This window comes from Xenopus laevis, chromosome 7S, assembly GCF_017654675.1.
Source record: "Xenopus laevis strain J_2021 chromosome 7S, Xenopus_laevis_v10.1, whole genome shotgun sequence".
Classification (NCBI taxonomy): domain Eukaryota; kingdom Metazoa; phylum Chordata; class Amphibia; order Anura; family Pipidae; genus Xenopus; species Xenopus laevis.
In genome coordinates, this window is record NC_054384.1 from 53691184 (window position 1) to 53715402 (window position 24219).

At 36.9% G+C, this 24219-nt stretch overlaps 1 protein-coding gene across 2 annotated transcripts in view; it reads left to right on the forward strand.

Annotated features, from left to right (window-relative positions):
* The window catches only part of LOC108697557 (draxin), a 36274-nt gene that overhangs the window by 9735 nt on the left and 2320 nt on the right, over positions 1-24219 (forward strand). For both annotated transcript variants that reach the window (XM_018227701.2, XM_018227702.2), the window contains exons 2-6: positions 10750-11190; positions 15988-16175; positions 17683-17794; positions 22087-22161; positions 22788-22877. In XM_018227701.2, coding sequence (XP_018083190.1) covers positions 10767-11190; positions 15988-16175; positions 17683-17794; positions 22087-22161; positions 22788-22877 — 889 coding nt within the window. In that variant the 5' untranslated portion in view covers positions 10750-10766. The remainder of the gene's footprint in view (positions 1-10749; positions 11191-15987; positions 16176-17682; positions 17795-22086; positions 22162-22787; positions 22878-24219) is intronic.

A 24219-nucleotide genomic window follows, 5' to 3' on the forward strand; every position in this document is an offset into this window, starting at 1 on the left:
TGCAAGTGTAGTGTCATAACAAGCAAGGAAAGCGCCTTAGGCAGGAATGATTTTAATTTTCTGAACAGAGGATCAACCCCTAAACCACCATCACTGCAATTGGTAAAAAGTTAATTTTTGGTTGAAAATATTTGCACTTGAAAAAAGTGCTTTATTACTTTTTTTATTTACTTGAAAAATAGTAGTACTGTATGTTACAGATTAGTCTAGTCTAATTTTTCAGCTGATAATTATTTTTTAATTTATATAGTTTTTCAGTTCTAAGGCTCCCTATTCTACCACTTCCCAGAATATAGTTTTAAATCCTGTAACTGAACCTGGCAACTAAATAAAAAGAAAGTGTTGTGGCAGACTTTTAGGGGGTTATTTACTAAAATGCTAATTTTTCTGGTTGGGGGTTTAAAGGAGGAAAATACACATTTTCTGTGGGAAAAAAAATAGAAGTTATTATACCCAGAGGTTTTTAAAAGACTGAATCTGAAAATACTCCATCTCAAACCTGCCGAGGTCATATAGAAGTCAATGGCAAATTTCCCTTTTACAATTGGAAGATATTATGATCTGCGCTGGGCTTTGTGCAATAATACAAATAATTTATAGTTTTCAGGCATCATATCCGAAAAATCGGCAAGATTGAAAAATTTTTACAATTTTATTGAGTCTTTTCCTGCACTCAATTTTTTAAGCTATTTTATTGATAAATAAGGCAAAATTGTGGATGGGAGTTTGGTCAAAGTTGTTTTAATAAAATAATGAGAACATTTCCAGTTTTTTTACATAACCCCCTTAATCTAGCATGTGCACAGCTAATACCCAGATGCAAGTGCAGACTGAATAAGTAATAAGGGGCGAGATTCTTTTGCTCGCCCTAGAACTTGCGTCATTTGTAACATTTGTAGGCATATTATTGCATATCTGCAGAAAAATAAATAATTTTCAATAATATACCATTTACTTGTACATGTGCTTGATGAAGCAGGTTTTCCCATAAAACTTGCACAAAAAGAGCATGTGTATCTGCTAGCTCCAGCTCAGCTGAAACAGCCTGCTTTATATCAAACATGGATTTCAGTGCAACAAAGCTCACAAGATTCTACTTAGATGGAAAAGATAAATATCCTTGGTTCTGACTAAGCATGAAAGGACAAATATTCCTCTGATGGTATGAATTTGGCTTTTCATGTCCATTGCATGGTTTAGTGTTATAAAAAAAAAAAAATAATCTCCTTTGCAATTTTGCTGTCTCTGATGCTGTGAACTGGTCATCCTCCTATGTATGTTCATCTCTCACATAAATCCTTTGTGGAATTTCGGAGGTGGAGAACAAAAACATCTTTCATAAGAGCCTTGAGCTTCTTTATGCCCACCTTAGCTGCATCATTATAGCAGCCAAAGCTTTCTCTTTGTATCCACTCTCCTTCTAAACCGTTAATATCTGCTCCAGAAAGTAACTATGGTGGGAAACCAGCATGTGGAGTTGCTGGGGTATATATCTTTGATGTTTAATGAGACTTTAATTCAAGCTCAACATGAAGTCCTTGGTCCTGCCAAGCTCGTAGACTCAGAATTTATGTAGAACTAAAACAGTCCCATCTTGATAAAAACACAAGAAGCATTTGGAGCCCAGTGAGAGGCATTGAATTCTAATGTGGGGAAAGGTGTTGATGTGAAGCACATCACTCTCTGCCATTATTTAAAAGTGTACCCCAAGTGGATGAGTTTGTTGGGTAAGATAATGACATGCAGTTGTATCTACTATTTTAAGTAAAGCGAACATTAAAGCTATAAATGTAATGGGGGGGGTTATATTGCTTATTAGGATTTCCATCCTGTTTATACACTGACACAAATGCAAAGCTACCAACATTGCCCTGTGCAATTTTGTTTCTTAGTTGGCAGTTTTTCTTCAGAAATTTTCAGAAATACAGGTTATGTACACTTGCTTAGCACTTCAGTACACCGAGTAATTGCTAATCTTATTTTAACAGCAGGGCAACTGTTTTTAAAATTGATTTGATGTTAGAGTATTGCCAGGGGCGATCCTGCCCAATTTGCCGCCCGAGGCGGCCTTTGTTTTTGCCACCCTCGCCTCCCCCACGGCACTCACCTTCAGAGCCGGGGGGGGGTCCATATCGCTAGTGCAGAGAGCGCAATTGCACTCTCTGCACTAGAATAGCCGAATTTCCGGGTTGAAACTCGAAAATTCGGCTCTTAGTTACCAGGAGCGTCATTTTTGCCACCCTAGGTAACCAGGGCGGTGCTGCCGCCTGAGGCGAGTGCCTCAACTTGCCTCATCGGCGGAGCGCCCCTGAGTATTGCAGTATGGCTCTGGGAATATTTGCCATATTGCAAAAATGACACATTTAGGGTAAAACACTTCCTTCAGGTGAACTGACTTAATTTGAATAATGTATGGCTTGTTTTCAGCAGGGAGTAAAAATCACTTTACTCTTAAGAATACTCCCATATCTATTTATCTCAAAAATGTTTTTTTGGGATTCGCATGATTGTGTTATGTACGTTGCTATAGTATTAACTAAATGTATTTTCTTAAAGGGGTTGTTCACCTTCCAAACACTTTTTTAAGTTCAGTTGTTTTTAGATTATTAGACTTTTTTACAATTACTTTCCATTATTTATTTTTTACTGTTTTTCCAAAATCTAAGTTTAAAGTTGAATGCTTGTGTCTCTGGTGTTTGAGTCTGGCAGCTCAGTAATTCAGGTGCAGATTCTAAACTGTTACAATTTTGCAACATTCAGTTGATACATTTCTCAGCAGCATCTCTGTAGTATTAGCAACTATTGTATCAACTCTAACAGCTGCCTGTAATGAAACCCAGAGATTCTGCTCAGCAGGGACAAAGATAAGAAACAGTTTACAGGGTCGGTGACCCCCCTATTAGAACTGCTTTAGAAGGTGAAAAATGACACTTTACATATTAGAAAAAATGGTCACACATATAAAATACAGAGTAACTGAGTAACTGGAAAAAGTTGTTATTTCTGGTGATCTATCTGAAACCAACTAGTTGTTTAAAGGTGAACAACCCCTTTAACGAAATTAAACTTGAATTCTTCTTTTTTTCTGCAAAAATAAGAATCCCTGTAGTTGAGAAATGTAAATTTTTGCATGATCTGTTAACATAAAAATGTTTTTAACATAAAATTTACACTTTTTGTTGTAAAGAGATTTAGGGGGTTATTTACTAAAATCCAAAACTTCTCACTATTTTCTTAAAACCCATTTGACCAAACTCCAGTGCACATTTATACTGTATTTATAAATAATCTACTCAAAAAATCTGGTGTGGGAAAAGATGAAATCCTAAAAAATCCGAATTGTAGGTTTTGTTGGGAGTTGACCTCCAAAAACTCGATTATCACCATATTATCTAGATTATCGCCAGAAAACTATGAATTATTGGATTATTGTTTGAAACCCAGCGCAGATCATGATATATTCCAACTGTAAACGGGGACAGCTGCCATTGACTTCTACATGACCTCCAAAGGGGTGTTCTTATGCTCTGCCTTTAACAAATTCATGCCCAGTGCATCAATCCTTATCCAGGGCACCGCTATCCCTAAAGTAATCTCAAATTAAATGATTAAGGAGAGCACTTCAAGTAATTCTGCTTTGATTCAATTTATTTGTGGACTACAATTCACACAACATGTTTCGGGCCTTTCGTGCCCTTCCACAAGTGTCCTTGAGAAAGGGCACGAAAGGCCCGAAACATGCTCTACATGACAGATTTGAGATGGAGTATTTTTTTAATTGGACTTTTAGCAGCCTTGAGGTATAATTAATCATGAAAAATTCCAGTTTTTATTTTCTTCTGAAAAAATTATGTTTTCCCCTTTAAAACTTCCACCAGAAAAAAATCAGACTTTAATAAATAACCCCCTTAAACTCACATGACATTTGGGGGCCTTTTTATTTATTTATTAAACCTTGAGTTTTTAATGGGAAAATTTTTTTTAGAGGAAAAATAAATCTCATTTTTTTTAGATTTATTATACTCTGAAGCTGCTAAAAATACTCCAAGCTAAATCCTGTTGAAAGTATGTAGAAGTCAATGGCAGACGACCCCTTTAATAATTGAAATATGTTTTTTACCTTCAGGATTCTTGATAGTTTTGGCTGTTTGCACTGGTTTTGTTCAATAATCCGATAAATTTGAGTTTTTTGGGGTGACAACTCGAAAAAGTCATACATGATTTTGTTGCACCGATTTTTCAAGAATAATTATTGCTAAATAATTTGGGTTTGGAAGTCTGGTCAAATTTCTTTTTATAAATGAGTGTGAAAAAGTAGAGTTTTAGTAAATAGGCCTCTAAGGGTTTAGATTTAGTCTGACTGTCCACTAGGGATTTTTTAGATTGGGGAAAAGATGGATGGAACATGCTAGGGAATTCCATAAAATGAATGCAGCCATAGTGTAGTCTTGAATTTGAAAAGGGGATAAGTGAGGCATTAAAGAGTAGAAGAGCAGTTTCGTGAGTAATTGGACATAAATTCTTAGATGTAGATGTAGAGATGTGGAAGAAATAAAAAGTATAAAACAGTACACAAAGCAAAAAGGAAAGTTACATTGGCAAATAAATGATACTGTTATATCCTGGGATACTATAGATTTGGTTTTAGTACAATAGATAAAAAAACCACACACATAGATAAGAAGTTATATAAACTGACTTTCTGCATGCTCATTGTCCTAGATCGCCTTCTGAAACTGTTGGGAGGATGTTCCTGTTTCTGCCATGGGAATGGCTGAGAGGAGCTATCAAAGAGATTAACATTTTGATTTTATCCATCCTCACTGGGCATTGAAATATGCAAGTGCCAAATCTATCATTTTTTATTTGGCCTTATACTGAATTCTCTGTGAAACCGGTAATATGAATATTCAAATTTGAGAAATGACAAAATAAATTTATCACACCCCCCAAGAAATTGTCACCTTTGGTTGTAGAGCAAAAATATGCCTTAAAGGACATGTAAAATCTATTTCACTGGGAGTGTAAAATACTAGATTGCTATAAGGTCAGTGCTCCTGTTAGGAAAGAACTGCACCAGTCTGTGAAAAAACTAAGAGCTCTGTCAACATTTTACTTACCTTTCTATCGGCGTCCCAAACATCCCTTGTGAATATTCTTGTTCCACTTGCTAAACAGAATACATGAGATTTAATCTACTGCACATGTCATATCGCCAGGGGAGCAAAGATCTTAAAGGGGTGGTTCACCTTTAAGTTCACTTTTAGTATATTATAGAATGGCTAATTCGAAGAAACTTTTCGATTGGTCTTCATTTTTTATTTTTTATAGTTATTGAATTATTTGCTTTCTTCCTCTGATTCTTTCCATTCTTTCCATCTTGAAACAAATGCTCTATAAGGCTACAAATGTATTGTTATTGTTACTTTTTATTACTCATCTTTTTATTCAGGCCTCTCCTATTCATATTCCAGTCTCTTATTCAAATCAATGCATGGTTACTAGGGTAATTTGGACCCTAACAACCAGATTGCTGAAATTGTAAACCGGAGCTAAACAACTCAAAAACCACAAATTATAAAACATGAAAACCAATTGAAAATTGTCTCAGAATATCACTCATACCAAATCATACCAAAAGTGAATTTAAAGGTGAACAACTCCTTTAAGGTAAGGAGATGCCAGTACAGTGCTTAGAGTGCTTTTTCAAAGCCATTGTAGTTTTATCCTAACAGGAATACCAAAGGAAAAACGTGGTGATTTATTTCACTAGGACGGTGCAGTGAAATAGAATTTAAATGTCCTTTAAAGTGATACTGACACTAAAAACCTACTTTTTAAAATATTAATGTACATTAAAATTTACATATAGATAATTTTGTTTTTTGTTGAAGTTTCTAAACCTAACTGTTTTGCTAACCTTACTGTCCCATCTCAGCCTGTCAGTTAAAGTTTCGAATGCATATTGGGGCATATTTGTTCATTTGTTGTTGTTAAAATAATACATATACAGGCATGGGATCCATTATCTGGAAACCCGTTATTCAGTTAAGGGTACAAAATTGGTTGCTTGATTTGAAACCTGGACGCTACTGATGCAATGGTTGCCGCACTTGCGGTTTCCTGTTGACAGGACAATCATTTCCACACCCCTTGACAGGCAAGAGATTCCATATCAAACAGAGACTTTATGAATACGTGGTATACTTTATTACATGTCCATGCAGACTATATTATGTTGGCAAATGTGTGACTCCCTTTAGGTTGAGAATGAATAACCATCGAATGAGTATCAGAAATGCATTATCTAAAGGGAAAGCAGATACACCCCTGGCGAGACACTGCTTGAAAAAGCAACATTGTTTACCCGATGCTTATTATGCTTATTGACTACTATTATTGCAATGTAAGGCCAGATGGATTCATAAATTGGATACGCTGTCCCCACTAGGACTAAATGAGTTGTATTCTCATGAATGCTTTATCTAACTTGTTCTTTTTAGGTGGTGCCTAGCACCAAAACATTTTTGTTAGTTAGTGATATGTGTATAACATATATGTCAGGACTGACATTATTCATTCTGAGAATTATTCAGGCTATATTTGGAACTGCTACTGATGGGAGACAGGCTGGAACCAATCTTTGAATTGCAAGTAAAGAGTCACCATCGATTAATTATGAATTTTGCAAAAGGGTTTCTAAGTGCTGAAAATGTGTGTACACATTGAGTTTGATTAGTCTTGTCCTGTTAATATTAATATGAATATTCAACTGGAACTTGAGATACATAGTTGGAGATCTATGGGAGAGGGCAGCTACGAATTCCTACAATCCTCTATTAAAGGAAAAGTAAACCCCTCAAACTATGTAGGTCTCTATAAAAATATATTGCATAAAACAGCTCATATGTAAAACCCTGCTTCATGTAAATAAACAATTTTCATAATAATATACTTTTTTAGTAGTATGTGCCATTGGGTAATCATAAATAGAAAATGGCCATTTTAAAAAATAAGGACTGCCCATTGGGATCATAGGATTCACAGTGCACACAAACATACCAAACAAACCATACATGTTAGGTCACACGAGCCAATCAACAAACAGAGTTCTGTCTTTTGCTTCCACACTTCTTTCTGTTACAGTTAGAGCTGTGTTATTTCTGGTCAGGTGATCACTGAGGCAGCACAGATTGGTAAAATTCTTTAATATGTCAGTTAAGTATTGATTTTCATTTAATCTTGTGAGAATTATGGGGTAGATTCTAGTTTGGTCCCAAATATACGATAGTTAGACATCATCATGTGGGAACAGTAATACAAACTTGTATGGATTTTGATTGTTCTACATTACACAGAGAGATATTAATCCAGGATGCAAATAGGTTGTTTTAGAACAAAACTCTATATGTAAACTCTATATGATTGGTTAGTGTTGAATTTACAGGAGGTTTAGCCGTTTAATACAAAGATACATTTGATTTTAATAATAGGTTTTAATTTCTTAGGAACAGCACTGTGTGCACATTACATACAGTCTATAAAATGGCATTCGGTTTTTATACAAATCCTTGGCACATTGTTACTTTATGTGGTTATGTTTTGCACAGAAATAATCAAGTGGTAAAAATGTATAAATTGGACCATTGGGAGAATAATTGATACATATAACTCATTGGTTTAGTTATACTTTATACTAACTCACTGCTACATAGTGGGTTTACAGTTTTTATGAGTTGTTTATAAATTACTAATGTATGTTTTGATATTTTATACATTATAATGGCTATATTATTGGATTGATTATGCACAATGCACTTTACTCACTGTGATTAATTAGCTGTACCAAGCATGTGACATTTGTGGGTGAAATTACTGAGGGTGGGGGTATTTAAACTGTTTGTTGATTATTGGATGTACATCCACGTCAATGTCTTTGTTTTATATATATATATATATATATATATATATATATATATATATATATATATATATATATATATATATATACACACTAAAGAATTGAAATGAGTAAGCCATTTTCTAAAGCTAATCTTATATTAGGAAGGAAGATTGGTTGCCAAGACCAGCTGGGCAGCACTGTTGGTTATCATAGCAGCTGTGCTGTCCTGGCAGAGTCCTTCGTCTAAAGAAGGAGACTTCCTTTTGCAGATATGTGTAGCAGCAGGGAAGGAATAAATTGGATGGAGTTAAATTAAAAGGAAACATCAGAATGATTAATTAAACTAATTTGCATGTGAATCTGGAGCACATTTTCCTTGTGCAGACTCTGTCCATTCATGTTCTTGCCAGTAAATAACTCAGTTCATATGAGACAATTTTTACTAATTTAAAATGACCCAACCTTTGGGTGAGCCATTGGACATCTACACCGGAAGTCAACTTTTGATATTGAACTTACATTATTTCTCATTTGTTTGTATTTATAGCTTTCAGTGTACCATATCATTGTCAGACTTAAATGCTCAGTGAATCAAGCTCCATTCGTTAGTAGGTACTAACACACAAAGGAGTGGATTGTAGATCCATGTTTCGTATCAGTAAATTTAGCAAGCCCCCTGCAGATTTGTAGTGCTTGTCTTTTTGAAAGAACCTACCAAATCAATTGAGTATTTTAGTTAAAAAAATAGAAAATTATTTAAACCAGCCAAATTTACATGAAATGTAGGGGGTTATTATATTTTATTAAAGCAAATTCAACCAAACCAAAGATTTTATCATATTTATCAATAAAATAACTAAAAAAAATCAGTGCAGGAAAAGACACAATATTGAATTGTGTAAAAATTTGAATCCTACGAATTTTTCAGATTATCACTAAAAACCTTGAATTATTTTGGATTATTGTACGAAACCTAGCACAGATCATTATATCTTCCAATTGTTAAAGGAGAACCAAACCCTGTTTCTAGTGATTAGCATAGGATTTATAGGGATCAATATAGTGAATCAAAAAAAAAAAATTTACAGCAAAGTTTCAAATGTTTTATATGGAATATGAATTTCAATTTGAAGAACTTTCTTCCTATATATTTAAACAAAGGATGATTGTTTTAAACCAGGCCCAGTATTGATTTAAAAGTGTCTTTGATGACCTGAAAGGTGCCTAGGTCTTCATCAAAACAAAGTTTTCATTATTCCAGAGTTCTTGGCATTTATTTATTTTAAATTTCGTGCCAGCTTGCGGTGCTCTGACATTATGTGCTGGGGAAATTATATTATGTCACAATGTAATGACGTTGCAACCATGGGTGCCACAATTTGGGATCTGACACAAGAGAACAGAGTGCTGGCAGCACTCCTGACACATTTTAATTCAATTCTTTGTGACGTCCTCAAAACCTATATGATTGTCTGTGTAGACGAAATGTTGATTCATCATCTCTGAAATGTTTGATTTTCCATCTCTGAAGTGAATCAAGTAAAACATATTCTGCAGTAACTCAGAATAGCTTCTATGCCAAAATAGAGAAATATATCCTCTTTCAGGCAAAGCCCCATATACAATAAAAGGCACAGAATTTTATCTCATACACCAATAAGATGTCTACGTTTAAACAGATGACCAGTAAATGCTTCCTGCTGGTTATTATGTGTTACAGCACCTGGGCAAACATAGTGCCTTTTTTTCTAGAAAAGTCACATGCTGGTTTTCCTTGGCTATTACATTTCTCCTGAAGGATTCAACATGGATCCTGTAGCTTGCTGAGGTTTTTAATTAGCAAAATTAATTAGTCTTGATAGTATACAATGATTATGACCATTCTGGTTGTATCCAATATATTTTTCACAATGGCTACTCTGCATCCAACTATGTGCAAGTATCCACTTTTTGTTGACTGCATACTGTTTCATGCCCTGCTATATACAATAACCCTGAATTTCTTTTTAGTGAGTTCAAAGGAAGGTTCAGTTTGTTTATAATAAGCCAAGAGAATTATTTGCCAAATGTTAACATATAGGGGCAGATTCATTAAGGGTCGAATTTCGAAGTTAAAAATACTTCGAAATTCGACCCTCGAATTTAAATCCTTCGACTTCGATATTCGAAGTCGAAGGATTTCAATTCGAGGGTCGAATTTCGAAGTATTTTTAACTTCGAAATTCGACCCTTAATGAAGGGCTAATTTAGCGCTAATCGTGCGATCGATCGATCGAAGGATTTTTCGTTCGATCGAACGATTAAATCCTTCGAATCGAACGATTCGAAGGATTTTAATCCAACGATCGAAGGAAAATCCTTCGATCAAAAAATCACAGGCAAGCCTATGGGGACCTTCCCCATAGGCTAACATTGACTTCGGTAGGTTTTACCTAGGTTTTAAGTAAAGGGTCGAAGTTTTTTTTAAAGGGGAAGTACTTCGACTATCGAATGGTCGAATAGTCGAACGATTTTTCGTTCGATTTCGTTCGAATTCGAACGAATTTAACCAATTCGATGGTCGAAGTACCAAAAAAATACTTCGAAATTCGAATTTTTTTCATTCGAATCCTTCACTCGAACTTCATGAATCGGCCCCCTAAATATTGCTAAAAATGTACTCTGCATGTGAACACCGTGCAAGGTCTGCTTTTTTTAAAAATTTTAGTTAATTAGTTGTTAATTATGTTCTTTCACAGTGTACATAATGTGAACTGTAAATAAAAAAGAAAAAAATTGTATTGTGTTTACTAACAAGCACAAATTGTTCTTGTCTTTCTTAATTGCTTTCATTTTTTGCTTTGCAGGTGCAGGAGCTAAAAGAATGTCTCTCTTCAGCTGCATTCAATTATTTGGTTTTATAGTGATTGCAATTGTCAGTCATGTGGCCTGTATGAGCATGTATGAGGCCAGAGCTAAACCTAAGAAAATGTCTGAGAACAGCCAGTATGAGATTCAGGAGAGGAATCACAGAAAGTCACAAATGTCAAAGAATGATAGGACTTTTGGTGCTTTGCCAACCCCAGCCTTCCTACTAAGTGACGATATGATCAGTTCCCCACTCTTGAGAGTGGCAGTAGAAAAGGGGCAGCCAAGTGCTTTGAAACAGAACAAAGATGAACTCCGAACCTTTCATTTATCCTATAATCAACGAGTAAATCAGCCAGGAGATGTTAAAGCCAAGAGAAAGAAGCACAACAGGGAGCAAAAAAGGTCCGGTCTGAAAGATCGTGCCAGACATCACAGAGGTATAATGATTTATATTAATATTTTCAGGCATGGGATCTGTTATCCAGAAACATTATCCAGAAAGCTCCAAATTACAGGAAATCTTCCATAACCCTGTATTCCCTCACTTGCTAAAAAGCCATCCAACCCCTTCTTAAAGCTATCTAATGTATCAGCCTGTACAACTGATTCAGGGAGAGAATGTCACATCCAGGCCCGGATATTTGGCAAGGCCGCATAGGCCCAGGCCTAGGGCGGCATCAATTAAGGGGCGGCATGCTGCCCAGCCACACAAGCAGTTTTCTTGGCGGAGCACTAGCGCCGAATGGCTAGTGCTCCGAAACCACACAGGATGGGAGGGGGTGACGGAGGACGCCGGCCTCGGGGGGCGCCCTCAGGGCAAATCCGGCCCTGGCCACATCTCACTGTAAAAAACTCCTTTCAAATATTTAGGCAGAACCTCCTTTCTTCTAATCGGAATGGGTGACTGACTGGTAAATAAAGCATTAGAGAGATTATTATATGATCCCCTTATATATTTATACATAGTTATCCCCCCTTAAGTGCCTCTTCTTCAGCGTGAACATTCCCAGTTTGGTCAGTCTTTCCTCATAGCTAAAATTTTCCATACCTTTTACCAGTTTAGTTGCCCTTCTCTGTACCCTCTCGAATTCAATAATTTCCTCTTTGAGCACTGGAGACCAAAACTGTACGGCATATTCTAGATGGGGTCTTACCAGTGCTCTGTACAGTGGAAGAATGACCCCTTCCTGCCGTGAATTAATGCCCCTTTTAATACAGCTCAAGACCTTATTTGCTCTTGATTCTGCTGACTATGCTACAGCCAAGTTTATTATCTACAAGGACTCCAAGGTCCTTTTGTATTAGGGATTTCCCATTAAGGGTATAAGTGGCTTGGATATTTTTACATCCCAGGTGCATGACTTTACATTTATCAACATTGAATCTCATTTGCCACTTAGCTGCCCAGATTGCCAGTTTGTTCAAAATCCTGTTGTTAATCCAAAAAGATCACATCTATTGCTCCCCCCACTGTCCTACATCTTACTTACCTCATCATAAAAAGCAATGAAATTTGTCTGACATGACCTATCCTTCATAAAGCCATGCTAATTGCTGCTAATAATGCCATTCACTATGACAACATTTTGAATGTGATCCTTTAACAAACCTTCAAATAATTTGCCCACCACAGATGTCAAATTTACTGTCCTATAATTGCCAGGCTGAGATCGTAATCCCTTTTTAAATATTGGAATGACATCCACTTTTTTCCAATCCATAGGTACCATACCAGATGAAAGTGAAGCTGAGAGACTCAGCAATAGGGGCTGGTCTAAAACTGAACTAAGCTCTCTTAGAACCTGGGGGTGTATGCCATCTGGCCCGGCACCTTGTTTGCATTCGTTTTTATTAAAGCTTTATGAATATCCTGAGGCAGCCACTGATTAGATTAAGCTGAGCCATCAGTGAATCTATGAAGTGAGCCTGGGAACTCTGACTCCTCTATTGTATACACTGAAGAAAATAACTGATTTAGCACATTTGTCTTTTCTCTTACAACCATACTGGTACCATTATTTAAAGGAGCAACACTCCTTTTTACTATTAATATACTAAAAAACTTGTTGGGTTAGTCTTAGTCACAGTTGCAATATGCTCCTCAATTTCTTTCTTTGCCTTCCCGATTGCTGACAACATTTATTATAGTGTTTATATTCATTAAATGCAGCTTCTATCCCAACAGACTTGTAGTTTTTAAATGCCTTTCTTTTCTTTCCTATTAACTTCTTTACTTCTATATTAAAGGAGAAGGAAAGCTACACAGGCATTTTATTGTCAATAGATTAGCTGCAACAGTGCAAGCTAGAATGCTAGATTTATTCTGTAGAATGTTATATCATATCTGAGTAAAAAGCTGTAGAGGCTCTCTGTTTGTTTAGGATAGCAGCTGCAGTATTAGCTTGGTGTGACATCATTATCTGCCAGAGTCTCTCCCTGCTCACTTATAGCTCTGAGCTCAGATTACAGCTGAGAAGGGGGGGGGTAAGAGGAGCAAACTAAGCATGCTCATGTCTGGGGCAAGGTGGTTTAAGCTGAAGGCAGGAAGTCTGATACAGAAGCCCATGTGTACACAACTGAAGGAAAGAAATGCAGTGTTCCTTTTGACAGAGGACTCAGAGCAGCACTACTTTGAGGGTTTACTGGTATATTTAGGTGGACCTTTCTGATAAGGCTTACTTAGTTTTAACCTTCCCTTCAGCCACATAGGGTGATTCTTAGTGCTTCAACATTTACTCTATAAGAGAATAAACTGAGAACACGGTGTAGTATCATTTTTAATTGACAACCATTTCTGTTCTGTGTTTTTAGCTGAAAACATAATGAAATCTAATGCCCCAATATATGAACTTTGACAGTGCCAACTGAAACAGAATTCAGACCATACCAGATACTGCCTATGCATCAGAAACCGTCATAGACAAATGTATTATATTATCTCTATTTCTACCATTAGCCATTGTCTGAGATCAGGCCCATCAATTCCCTTTAAAGTAAAAAGGTGCTTTAAAATTGCTTTCAGGACATTCTTTTCAATGCTGATCAGCATATTCTGTGTGTGTTAAGTGATGTCACAAGCTGAGAGAGACATATGTATGGGTTAATGTAAGAAGTAAAACATTTCTACCAGACCCACTGCAACTCAAGACATATTTGTGTTTACAGCGGACCAGTAAATTCTATGTTCTGTTATAATTTACTAACTAGACCCTGGTGCATACTTTCCAACTTTTCTTGTATTAACCCCCAGGGGCGCTGCAGCAGCCCGCAGGTTGCCAGAGGCAGCAAAAAATCTCTCTTGGTAAATTAAAGAACCGAAATTCACATTTTTAAATAAGAATTTCCAGCTCTTCTAGTACAGAGAGCGCAAATGCTGCCTGAAGAAGCTGATGCTTCAGGAAAGGGAATTCTGGGGAATGTAGTCTTATCTCCATCTTGAAGCACATGTAAGGAAAAATTGGGTTGGTTTCTTTAAACTTCTAAGAATTTTAACCCAATGTACTTAATGTACTTAACCCAATGGAGCTTGTCATAACAAATTGAATATGAAAGTGTGCTATATAGTACGATCAGCAAAGTTATACAATACAGTACAATGCCCATTTTACACAATTCCATCTTTGGAATGGCAGCATCAGAAGCACAAAGTGCACCAGAAGACACACACAGTGGTCTCCACAATTTCATGACATATTGTGGACCAAAGCAATCCACGACACATTGTGGCACCTGCATTTCATGGCAGGAAGATCACTACAGGAATGGCAGAGGGGTTCTCCATTAAACCCAGACTTGCCAGTAAAATCCCAGCAAAAATGACCACAAGAACTCTTTTAACTGCAAATTGCCAGTAACATCACTGCAGGAATGGTCAACGAGAACTCCATTAACCCCAGACTTGCCAGTAAGATCACTGCAAAATGGCCATAAAAGTCCAAACCCCAGACTTGCCAATAAAATCACTGCTGTTAGACACAAATCTTGGCACCTTTGGTATGGAGGGAAAAGATTTGCATACAAAATGGATACAAAATGAAGCACTCATTGGCCCTATTTACAGGAATTTGTGCCCATTCATGCTTACTTGTAACTTGAAGTGGGTTCTCAGGTGTGAGGAGTGTTCATTCAACCAGTATGTATGGGTACATACGCGTTTCGTGCCCACCGGCACTTATTCATAGGCAACGAAACGCGTAAGGCAGAGCATAAATTGGTCTGTATGCCTACTTTTTAATATTTATGCTAAATAAAGAGTACATTTTTTGACTTGACCAAAATGCTAGTACTTTCAAAGTTATCTTGTACCCTTATGCAGAAAATCTGTTTTAATACTTTGCTATTTTTTTGTTAAAAAAACAAAAACCTGTCCTTTTATAAATGGACCATTTTATTTTCCTTTTATTTGGTGAAAGGTTCACAGATGATGTTATTATTTCATTAGGACTCAACTTCTTGGGTTACTACTGCTTTCTCCAAAAGTACTTGTGTGCATAGCTTTGAAAGAGCCTGTGCTGTTTATTTCCCTTTTGTACATCAGTTAAATACAAGTGAATGCTAATGGACATAGATTTGTTGGCATAAATTGTCATGTTTAAATTGGTTTGCTAAGATCATTCGCCTTTCATTGCTGAAGCCATGCATGAGTCCCTATAAAGAGGCTCGGGTTAGTTGTCACCTGTGTGTAAGATCCCCTAAAAGTGTATCATTTATTCCCCACTGCCTCAACGTCAAAGGGGTAAATTTATCAAAGAGTGAAGTTCCGCCACTAGAGTGAAATTCCGCAGCTCTCAATTCATTTCTATGGGATTTTGAAAGGCGTATTTATCAATGGGTGAAAGTGAAAGTTCACCCTTTGATAAATACGCCTTTAAAAATCCCATAGAAATGGAAAGTGGAAGTGGAAATGGAAAGTGGCGGAATTTCACTCTAGTGGCGGAACTTCACTATTAACTTCACTCTTTGATAAATATACCCCATAGTCTTTTTAGAGGCCCTTTGCCAAACACTCTCAACTGCAAATAGTTTACTTCACATAATCAGAGAAATAATCAGAGTTATTGAGAATTTCATCTTGCCAATTATACAGCAGAAAATGAATCCTACAACATTAGATTATGTTTCTTTATTGGTTAGGCTTAGTTAATCCTTCATTTCTAATAACAGTATCCACGGATTCAGACTTGTTCTGTGGTATCTTCTGTTTTGCTCTTTAATCTCAGTTTGTATGTTTGCAGGGAGAGGCTTTGAAGTGGAATCCAGCGGCCTCTTAAGAGAAGATTTAACCTTCAAAGCACCCACTCAGTACACTTATTTGGACATGTCCTCAAGTGGTCCCGCTACCATGCTTCCGCAGAGCACTGCCAAGCCAATGTTTATTAATGAACAGCCTACAGCAATGTTAGAAACAGCTCGTCGCATGCGGGTAAATGCTGTGTAGTTATAGTTTTTCACATTACTATTTTATGGTTTCATATACCATTTCAAATGCATTTTATGCAACAGTAACATTAAAGATACAGATATGCTTACAATGGGTTTATTTATATGAACATGTGCATGTATTATTGCTTTGCATGTGTGTTTACATGCACATGATACAATATCTACAACTTTACTTTAGCATTAGGTGAAATTTCTTTAAGTCCTTTTTGACACAGATGATGAGAAAGTAAAATAGGGGATTAATACTAAGACCTTTCCAGGCTATTATACTCCAATTGCTTTGAAAATAGGCTCCATTGTTCAATCTGTGGCCCATCTCTCAGCATGTTCCTCCAGCTAATGCCATCTGTTGTGTTTTTTTTTTTTTTTTTTACCCTTGTTCCAGAATTAGAATTGGATTAAAATCCAGTAAGAAAATCCTTTATATAGTACAAATATATTCTCTAATGATTTTTATAGATTATACATAATTCACATCAGTCTCTATAAAAAAATGCCTTATAAATGCTGTTCAACTAGAACTGGGAGTTTTTGAGATTCAGACTCATACATGATGGTTAGAATGTGATTTTACTGCATGTGAGTTATTTTTTGCACATTTTTAGGCAATCAAATTCTAATTTTTTAATAAATAAGCACACTTGGAAGATTTTTTAGTTTTCCAGTTTTTCCAAATAACAAAAAACTCAAACTTAAGCCTTTATACAACATGCTACATGATAGTCCTTCCCAGGCATTTTTGTCTGGTAAATTTTGCCCCCCACCACAAAAGAGGCGTGTGTGCAGTAAGCCAGTGGGCAGTGAAATAGCTTCAGAGAAATTGCTTGTGCTGGGCCCACTGAAGATTTTTTCATGAGTTGCCCGGTTATCACAAGTACCCCCTCTGGGTCATTTATCCCCACAGGGCAAGGTGCAAAAAACAGTCACAGGCTACAAAAGTCAGATGATAAGAACAGAGCTTGCTTGAGCCCACCATCAGTCTGCTCTGCACCTCACACCAAGTCCACTTTCCTGGTAGGTTTTCCTGAAGGTTGTTTGAAATATTTGGATATATATATATATATATATATATATAATATATATATTATATATATATATATTTATATTTATACCCCAACCACTAAATTCCAATTTACAGGAAAAACTACATGGAATGTAACCTATCACCCTGGTTGCAGATCTCAGTCGGGTACCTCTCCTGATAATGTAGATATTCCATTGTGTCAATTTTCCAACAAGTACCTGTCCTTGTGCATGTCCACCTACAATAGCTGAAGGTGTTAAATCCCCCCCCCCTCCACGACTTTGATAAACTTAACTACCCTGGCCCTTAATTTTGAACATCCTAAAGTAAAGGCCATTTATAAATTAATTTTATAGAATACTTCATCATCTTTGAGGTAACTAGCTTGTTAAAGTTCATAGTTCATTATAAAGTAATGGATGATTGAATGTTCTTACAATGCTAATTTAGTTCATACTTGCAGATTCATGGTAAGAAGGGAGGAGATGTGATGCCAACTCTAGACATGACCCTTTTTGATTGGACAGATTATGAAGATATGAAACCAGAAATATGGCCATCATCAAAAAAGAAAGGTAAACTTCTAAAAAGTCTCTTAAAGGAGAAATCAACCTGTGGGGGAAAAAAACCCTACCCCCCCAGGTAGACCTCCCTCCCTCCTCCCCCCAGGCTAACTACCCCCTGGGGAAATGTCCCATAATCCATACTTACCCCTCGGCACAGATTCTTCCAGCAAAGTTCCACGCATCCATCTTCCGCGTCCTCTGTAAGCTGACTGGGAGATCGGTATTTCTGCACATGCGCAATTGGAGCGGTTTGCGCAACTGCGCATGCACGAAATTACATGGAAATTACCGATCTCCCAGTTTTTTCCCCCACAGGTTGATTTCTCCTTTAATTGCTTGTCTATTATTTGAACTTCACATTATTTTAGCTTTTTATGGAACAGGCAATGATATCAAGAAAATGAAGTGTAATTATACCCAGAAGTTATTTTGATCCTACCTTATGCAAACACACTGCACCTTCAAACATCATTATTGGATTCAGTATGTGCCTGCTAATCTCCTTACAACACCAGGAACAAGAGTCAGGCCCACAGACAACACTCTTGTGTACTTCAAAATATCATAAAACTAAATGAATGTGATAGGGTCTTTACTGGGTAAGGGACTGATCTACCTTCTCTGTATAGTGTCAGAGCTATTTAAATAACAGGGAATAAATAAATTAAATGTGTCACACACTAATACTGTATGTCTTAAAGGGGTTGTTCACCTTCCAATCACTTTTTTCAGTTTAGTTGTTTTCAGATTGTTCACCATAAACAAAGACTTTTTTCAATTGCTTTCCATCTTTTTTTTTTCTACCATTTCCCCAAAATTTAAGTTTAATGTTTCTGGCTCTAGTGTTTCAGTCTGGCAGCTAAGTGATCCAGGAGCAGATTCTGAACTGTCACAATTCGCTACATTTCTTGATAAAATTAGTTGATGAATTTCTCAGCAGTATGGAATATTAGCAACTATTGTATCAACAGCTGCCTTTAATGAAACATAGGGATTCTTGTCAGCAGGGACAAAGATAAAAAATGTATTAACTAAATGTATCAATTTAAACAGTTAAAGAGTCGGCACCCCCCCCTCCCAGAGCTGCTTTAGAAGGTGAAAAATTAAACTTTACACTTCAATATTAGAAAAATGGCCACAAATAGAAAATAGAAAGTGCATGCATAAAGTCTTTATTTCTGGTGAACAATCTGAAACCAACTGGACTGAAAAAAAGTGTCTGGAGGTGAACAACCACTTTAATTCCAGGGGATATGGAGGCAATCTCAATGAAATCAGAAGCTTAATTGCAGAAGGCATAGAGGGAAAGCAAGAAGTCTCTTTTGGCCTAGATGCTCTGCAAGTTACAGTGCATTAAATAGTTAACATTACAAATCACCTTGCGTTGTGATACAGTCCACTCAATAGCTGTTACAGTGCTGCATTACAGTAATTTACACTTGTCACACAGTGAAAAAAACAAATACATATCGTTAAATAGCCAAAACTATAGTATCATTTCCATGCTAATCATGGCCCATACAAATCATAAGACACAACATTATTGCACAACTAAAAATCCACTTACTGAAATCAAGTCCCTCTATTAAAAACAACTCCTGATTCCCAAGGCATCCTGTCAGAGATTTGTAGCTGGCTTAATAGTCCAACCAAGCATGAAAAATATGCTTTCCTAAGGGCCTTTGAATCCAATATACAAGACATAAAAACTGAGCCAATTTATATACACATCAAATATTAATACCAAAAGGATATTAACACTACTTTAAAATAAAGAGCTGTGCTTCATAAACACTTTATATACACCCTCTCCCTCAATAGAATTGCTGGGATTAAAGGGGTTGAATGCTAGAGTGACAGCTACTTATGCAATGATCTGTCTGTAGTCAATTAGGGAATGAATGATATCAAATGTGGACCTGTCCTGACTTAAAAGTGGACCTGTCACCCAAACATAAAAAGCTGTACAATAAAAGCCCTTTTCAACTTGAAATCCAAATTCTTTTTTTTATTAAAGTGTTCATAGCTGTAGTAAACTCATTTAAAAATCTCAGCTTACAAAATCAAATATTGCTTGCCCCGCCTCTATGCATAGGCATAGAGGCTAGATAAGCAATTACTTTCACTTTCCATTCATTACTTCCTAGATGTCATTGCTCTCCCCACATTCCCCCAGTTCTCTTAACCATTTAATTGTGTAGCCAGTGCATGGGATGGACATCAGGCTCCTTATTCTGGTGCACAAACAAGATGTTGAGATGATGCAAGGCTTGTTTTTACAGTGTTCACAAAATGGCTCCTGGCTGCTTGCTATAATTATTCCCAGACTGATGGAAACAAGATTTAAATAATGTATACAGTGTACTTAAAATTAATTTTGCTTGACTAACATGATAAAATAGGATTTGGAAAAATTTGGGTTGACGGGTCCCCTTTAATGACTCTGCTATCAACCTTGAACCTGTGGCTACTTTTAGCCTTTGGCTCAAATTTTTTAAGACTTACAGTATAGCTGTTTGTTCATTACTTGAATTCTGTATGTTAAAATGAATACACTATATTTTATTATATTACTCATTTTACTGACATGGCCTACATTGAAAAAATATTGACCATGGCATTTTATTTTCATTGGCTTACCACTAGTGTTAACTTACAATTCCCTGCATCCCTTAAGTGTCAAAATGGTTATCAGGTGGTGCCTGGAGTTACAAACTGGTCATCCCTTCCATTTCGCATCCATTGGCAGTGGTTTCCATTGTTGCCCACATCACACAATGCCACAATACTCTCCGATTTTGTTTTACCTAACTGCTATATAACTGCTGTATATAAGAATACAAGTTTTTTTTTTTTTAGAAAAAAACTAAATTCATCTTCATCAGGCATAATATTACAATTTTTAAAACAGTAACTGAAGTATATGTATGTTTGTATATATACATTGGAGATGTATGGGTTTCCTCTGGGTATTCTGGTTTCCTCCCATACTCTTAAGAAATATACAGGCAGCTTAGTTGATTTCTGACTAAATTGACCATAATCAGGGCCGCCATTAGGGGGGCACAGGGGGTACAAGTGTACCCGGCCCGGGCCTGAAGGGGGGGCCCAGCAGTGCTGAACTTTTCCAAATAGCCGGCCCCCCTTGACAGTGCCGAAGCCGTGCAGCCTCCTTTTGAAGTCCTGAACAGCCGAAATGTGGAAGTGCCAAAAAAGCCTTACAGCCAAAGTGGCAAAAAGACCCAAAGCCATGAAAATAGCCGAAGTCCTGAAGCGGCGAAAAGACCCATAGTCACGAAAACAGATGAAATTGAAGTCCTGAAGTGCTGAAAAGACCTGAAGTCACGGAAACAGCCGAAATTTAAGTACTGAAGAGGCAAAAAGACCCAAAGTCACAAAAGGAGGTGAAGTTGAAGTCCTGAAGCCACAAGTTCAATTCCTCTGAACACCACTGTGTGTTTTATTATTATTTTTATTCCCCTGGCCACCATCATATTATTTTAATACTCTATACTACTACTCTATACTACTATAGGCTCCTGCCACCAATGTTTTTTTAAAAAATATTCTTTGGGGCCCCAATTTTTTTTAACTTGTAAGGGGGGCCCTAGCGCCAATGCTTTTTTTAAAAAAAAACTTTTATGGGGCCCTGGCCCCAATATTTTTTTAACTTATAGGGGGGTCCTGGTCCCAATAACTTTTTATAACTTGTGTATGTGGGGCGGTTACCTTTTTTAGTGCTGATGTCTGTGTGGTCTTTTAACTGTGATGTGGAGTGGGCGGGATCTCAGTGGGGTTTGGGGCCCCTGAAAATTTTGTTATACGGGGCCCAGTGATTTCTAACGGTGGCCCTGACCATAATGTGTGAATGTGATAGGGACCTTAGACTGTAAACTCCTCTGGGGCAGGGATTGAATTGAATGTTGTATAATCTCTGTGGAGTGCTGCAGCAATGTATCAATACTATTTACACGTAAATAACCAGAGATACCACAGAGATACAATAGAATGCAGTTACATCTAAGTAGGAATGTAACACAGACGTGAAAAGAAAAGTAGAATGGAGAATAAAAAAGGATAAGATAAGCATTTCTTGTTTATCCTGAAGGTACTTTAAATAACCCCTTAAGTGTTCCCCATTGTACAGCACTTATGAAACATTGTCATTTTGTCACTGTATTCACAACCCCTCTCCCACTATAAAAAGGAGATGGTGGTTCTGTGTTTAATATGCCAACACATTTTTAAATTGTTTTATTTTCTACAATAACAAATTTAGTTGTGTGTTTTCATTATAACAGGTAAAAACAAGGAGAATACAAATAATGCAACTTTAGTTGAAGAACCATGCGATCACCATCTTGACTGTCTTCCAGGTAACAATATGTGTGTGATTAACAATCCAAATGTAAGCATTTGTCCACTGGGTGTGGTTTCTACTATTGGTGGAGGGGGGGCAGTATTTTAGTTAAACCAATCAATCTGATGCTATCTATAGGAGCACAGCTTTTTGGATGTTAATTATATTTTTAAAGTATGTTATAAAGAATAAACGTTTTACACAGTTAAAAGCAAGTCTGATTGGTGAATATGTATTCACCTTTCCTTGTCCTTTAAACAATGTTACTGCAAACACTGGCCCATTACATTATTTGATTACGCTAATACAATATTTGCTGTAGGTAAAATACTGTACATTTGATATATACAGTTTCTGTTCTGACTTATAGCCCCAAACTTCAACAGGATGTGATTTAAAGGAGTTTTTTACTCCATAAAAATTCACAGGCAAACATTTTACAATATGTAAAACATGACCCCCGAGGCAATGTTTCATCAATAAAATGTTGTTGTATGGAAGCCCCCATGCATATGAATCATCAGAAATATGCACAAAATAGAATGAATATAAGCTTGCTTATAAACATATTTTCCCTTTAATGTCCAATCAGTTTTACAGTGCAGAATTAATGTAATTGCATTTCTTTGTATATTGTTACAGGATCTTGCTGTGACTTGCGAGAACACCTCTGCAAACCTAACAATCGAGGACTTAACAATAAGTGTTATGATGACTGTATGTGTACTGAAGGTATACAGCCTGCCAATGTCAAATGGGCAATATCTTTTTATAAATAAGGTTTTTCCCTTTATAAATACACATAAATAAAGCTGAATATGTATGTCACTGTGTTAGGCTAATTTATAGGATTTCAAGTATTTAAAAAATAGATCAGATCAAACATAGAAAAATCACTTCCTGGTTGCTAGAGTAATCAACCCTTAGTAACAAGATACCAGTTTCAGTTTCAACAACATAAGTAGTTAAACAAAAAAACTGATATATTCCAGTGCACACAATAACTGTCCAAATCTCTTCTCCCTGTCTGCATCTATGGTCCAGAGGGCTGAATTTTTTCTGGCCTACGTGGTGATGGCCCAATAATGGAAGCCAGTGTTGACCACTCCCCCTTTTTAAACAACACCCACTTTAATCCATCCCATGTTATCACACAAAATACTAAGACAATACCCACATTAATGGTGGTAGCACACCAAAAAAAAAACAAATGATTGGTGTTCACTGCAGTGATTTCACCCATCACTTATATTTGAAAAAGGTTTATTAAGTCATTTTAAGACATACCCTTAAATCCATATGCCTCCTCCTTCCCTGTGTATAACATAGCAACCCAGCACATAATTAAACCTTGGGAATCCCTTGACAAGTATTTCCAAATGCTAACAAACTCCCACCAGGTTTACCTCCCACAGGTAGAGTATGGCACACACAAGAATCATGGGGCAGGGAGATTATGGAATACACAAGGAACATAGGGCAGGCAGAGTATGGCACACACAGGGAGAATAGGGCAGGCAGAGTATGGCACACACATGGAGAATAGAGCAGACAGAACATGGTGGAGCACACACAGGGATCATAGGTAACAGCAGGAGACAGAGAAACCTATCAGGACCACTCTAAAGCTGGCAACAAGCGCAAAGATCCGATCGTACGAATCAACATACGATCGGACTTTCCTATCTCCCGACCTGCCACTAACCATAAAGATCAAAGTCTTACCATTCAGAAGCAGTAAGAACAGATCAGCCGATGTTCTGACCCTGACAGCAATCGTACGATAGTTATGTCCGACAAATCTAGTGACAGTCTCCCTCTGAAAATCGTAAGATCGGCAATACATGCAGAGATATTACCCGCAGCGGGGGATCTACGTGGGTTGGGGGTACAGGGTTTTTTTTCTACAGGGTTTCGTTCTCCTTTAAAGCTTAGACAAGGAAGTAGTCACAGTAGGCAGACTTTTATGTGGGGGCCAGCAGTTGGACAGCACTGCACTGGGGGATATCATTATTTAGGCAACCCCTTTAGCTTTATTCCCCAGGACTGGTGTTCTTGTTCAGTAAAAATCAGT